Source organism: Triticum urartu, chromosome 1A (assembly GCF_056163025.1).
Source record: "Triticum urartu cultivar PI428250 chromosome 1A, HENAU_Tu73, whole genome shotgun sequence".
Taxonomy (NCBI): domain Eukaryota; kingdom Viridiplantae; phylum Streptophyta; class Magnoliopsida; order Poales; family Poaceae; genus Triticum; species Triticum urartu.
In genome coordinates this window covers 240026985-240030798 of record NC_141873.1, presented here as the reverse complement: position 1 = coordinate 240030798, position 3814 = coordinate 240026985, and the positions used below count along the sequence as shown (strand labels likewise).

Here is a 3814-nt window from a genome sequence, read left to right as displayed (position 1 = left end):
GATGGTTGCTTCTTCATCAACCACCACCATAACTTCCGCATAGGCTTGCCCACCATACACTTTCACCCCCAACCTAACCCAATTTTGTTTGTGTTATGAGTTGTGTCTCATAAGGTGTTTCGGCTACTTAGGGACCGTGCTTTCAACTCCAACACCGTGTATAGGCCATCATACCCTTCCGCCTCCATAACCCATTTTGACCAGGTTTCCACCAATATTTCCTCAACCACCACCATTTTCCCACTACCACCATTTTGACATTTGACATTTGAGATTTTGAGTTCGCAGTTTTTCTGTTTCCTAAGGTGTTTCAGCTAATTAGGAACGGTTCTACGTCAATAACACCGCCGCTCATCATCGCCATGAGGTCGTCATCGACATTGACCACTTCATCATTATCCGTCCTTATGTACACTTGACAAACCACGGACGGTAACCTCGACAAAACCATTGTATATTCCCCTTTCAATTACATTGATAACCCCTAGCCCATTTTGCGCCACTTGCCTATCGAGACTAGCCATTTGAGTATTGCCGGCAACATTACTTATGCACATCAGTGACCATCGATCTACACCTTCCATTGCACACATACCATACCATATTGGTATCATCTTGGTATCATATCGTCTCTTGTGTCACAAGTTTGTTCCTGCATATACACAATTGCTATCTTGGTTTGTACATTTCACATATTGGCCAAAAAAGAATAAGCTTTTAAGCAAAGAAAAAGAGTGAGCAAAGAGCTTGTAAGAAAGAGCCATAGCATCGTATCATAGTGCATTACAATATATCATATGGTATCATACTTGATCATCTTCGATCATTGTGTGAGAAACACCAGGAACCATACATACATAGCATATTTGGGATAGAAAGTTTATCCATTACACACCTTGTAGGTTGTACTCAAGTGTCGTATCCGCCTATTGAGAAATCGTGCTAGCGTCTCTCTTGAGTTGTGCAACATGAGAATTTTCCGTGGATTCCACATTTTGGGCTCATTCCTTGGTTGCACGACCCCATTTATCTATCCGTGTGTGCGTTTACTTGTGCCACATATTGCTATTGGTCTACTTGTTTCACTTGCAAATTTGTGAATCTCTTTCAACATTACTGACTCTTGCTAACATTTTGCATCAAATTTTTGTGCCACTATCCTCACCAAGCTATTCCATAAGCTTTACTTTGTAGGTGTGAGTGAACAAGCCCGGTACAAATTCCACTATTCTTTCATTTCACATTGAGTGAAACATGATACATTCTCAACTTTGGGAAAAGGTAACTTGGTATTGTTTATCTCATTTCCTACTCACCTCTACTCGAGTCTTGTGATGGATAGGCAAGACATTTCACCATAGGTCTACAAGAACAACGATGAGTTCGGTGCCACGAAACACAACTTGGATGCCGAGATGGATTCTCAAATGGAGGAGATCAAAGCCCTCATCAAGTCCTACAAGCGATCTTCCTCATCATCGAGAAGACGCTCAAGAGCACATGCTTTCGAGCTACCATCTCCGGCAAGATCACATCCGCATCGACACCACCACCAACAAGAACGTGAAGGTCAAGAGCTCAACACCAACTACCGCTCAATGACTTCACCATCTTCCTTGGCATCTTCGCCAAGCGACTTCAAGGCATCTTTGCCTACAGACGTACAACATCTTTTCCAACAAGCACCTCAAGACTACTCTCAAGAGAAGCCCCCCAAGCTCAAGTATGCAACTTCCACGAGCTACTACGACCTCGACATCGACCACAAGATTCCTTTCTATGGGACTCAAGAACCTGAGGAGTATCTTGAGTGGGAGTGCCTAATGGACGACTACCTCAAGCTACATCAAGATCCTCCCGAAGATCAAGTGAAGTGCGCCACAATGAACTTCCACCACTACACATCGACATGGTGGCTTCACACACCTTCGGAAAGCTAAGACATGAGTTGGCCCAAGATGAAGAGAGATTTGCGGTGAGAGTTCGTGCCTCCAACCTACACGGAACAACTTCTACGCCAATTGGAGAACACCACCCAAGGATCCAAGTCCATCGACGAGTACTTCAAGGAGATGAAGAAAGCCTTGCGACGAGCCGGCGTGGACGACCCCGTTCCGATGAAGTTCCACTTCATGATGGGATTGCACAACGACATATCCAAGACTATCTTCCTCGAGAACTACAAGTCCCTCGATGGCAACTACATTGGTGCTCTCATGGCAGAACAAGAACTCATGAAGGCCAAGGCTTCTCGACCCCAAGCACACCTCTCGAAGACCAAACTCCAAGACGGTGAGCATGAGGATAGTACCACCAACATGTCCAAGCCCGATGAGCTCCAAGACGATGCTCCCAAGTTTGACTTCTCCTCCATACCTCTTTGTGGCATTGATGATTTCGAGTCCTCCACGACTCTTTTTCAAGATGGTGCTGCGACGACTACGACTACGGAGCGACTCGAGGACCAAGCTTTAGAGGCGAACGAAATGGTGACGAGCAAGGATGATGCTTCCATCTTTGGAGGCGAGAGTGATGATGTGCCATCTTCAGCCTTCATCCACGGTGACGATGACGAGATGATCGAGCATGGGATTTTCCCTTCGTTCATGGAGGAGAGTGATGATGTGCCATCTTCGGCCTTCATCCAAGGCGATGACGATGAGATGGTTGAGTATTTCACCTCCAGCACGGCGACGTATGATGACTTGAGTGACTTTTGCCACCATATTGAGAGCGAGAGTGACTTCACCACTAGCCCCATATATGATGTGTTGCCACAATTCCCATGTGAGGAGAGCCACAACCCCCACCACTTGAGTGAGATGAGTGACTCCACCATATGTGAGTTTGAGTGCACCTATGTCAAGGGAGTGAGTGAGGCACCAGCTAGAGAGAGTGTGATAGTTGATAGGGCATGTGAGGCCACTATGATTTCTAACGACTTAACCTCTACCTCTATTGTGTCTTCTCATTTGGTTCTAGGTCCCATATATGATGATGCCCCGATCCTCGACGACTTGATCCTTCCTTTGGACAAGACGATGGCCATGGTGGAATTCGATGCAACCCCCACATGGTTCCATCAAGTTGATGATGATGACCACCATTTGGTCTTTGCCACCTCACCTACACCACATGAGTGGAATGAGAACGGTAACTATAGGTGACGGTGATGCTCTAGTCTCACTAGTGGATATTCTTGACATTGATTGCTTGCATGATGTTGATCCACCTATTGCCATGCTTCATGCTAGTGCGACTTCCCCATGCGATGATTTACCCATTTATGATGAGTTTGATGATTGCCATGTGGAGTCTATTAGTTGTGATGCCATATTGCATAGGGTTTCTTGTGACAATTCTTTAAGTCACATCATGTTTGACAATCCGCTTGACTTGTCATATGCTATGCATGAGATCAATCATATGTCATATTTGCAATCTCATCGTAGTGACTATGCATATGCCATTAAAATTAACCCAATTTGCACATGTGGCATAGACAAAAGCCCATGGTTATTGGCATTTGTTTTTCTTGTCATGATATAGATATGCTCCCTTTGCATCATTTATCTCATATGCCATGCCATGACCACCTAGCTTCGGATATGCATTGTTTTGGATGTTGTCCATTTTCTCCATATGATGTTTCCAATATTGCTCATGAGGAGACCCCCATAGTTTCCGCATACATTTTAGGAGATTTTGATCAATCCCATCCATTGCATGATCCCAATAATTATGTGCACAATATGCTCCCCATAAATGATAATGCTATTGTTGTTCCATATACTAGTATGCTCAATTTGTGTCC

The 3814-nt window shown here is 44.7% G+C and overlaps 1 protein-coding gene across 1 annotated transcript; it reads left to right on the top strand.

Moving 5' to 3' along the window:
* Positions 1–1182: 1182 nt before the first annotated feature.
* On the top strand, positions 1183–3245 carry LOC147990701 (uncharacterized). The gene is made up of 2 exons (XM_087530717.1): positions 1183–1682; positions 2529–3245. Exons 1-2 carry the CDS (start codon positions 1416–1418, stop codon positions 3165–3167), a joined length of 906 nt encoding a protein of 301 aa, XP_087386843.1. The 5' UTR covers positions 1183–1415; the 3' UTR covers positions 3168–3245.
* Positions 3246–3814: the final 569 nt, after the last annotated feature.

What these genes read in the sequence shown, in the direction of transcription:
- LOC147990701 (XM_087530717.1), top strand. Translation starts at nt 1,416, where the DNA reads ATGGATTCTCAAATGGAGGAGATCAAAGCCCTCATCAAGTCCTACAAG. An exon ending in TACAACATCTTTTCCAACAA is followed by an intron (nt 1,683 to 2,528) that starts GCACCTCAAGAC and finishes TTTGGAGGCGAG; the next exon opens with AGTGATGATGTGCCATCTTC.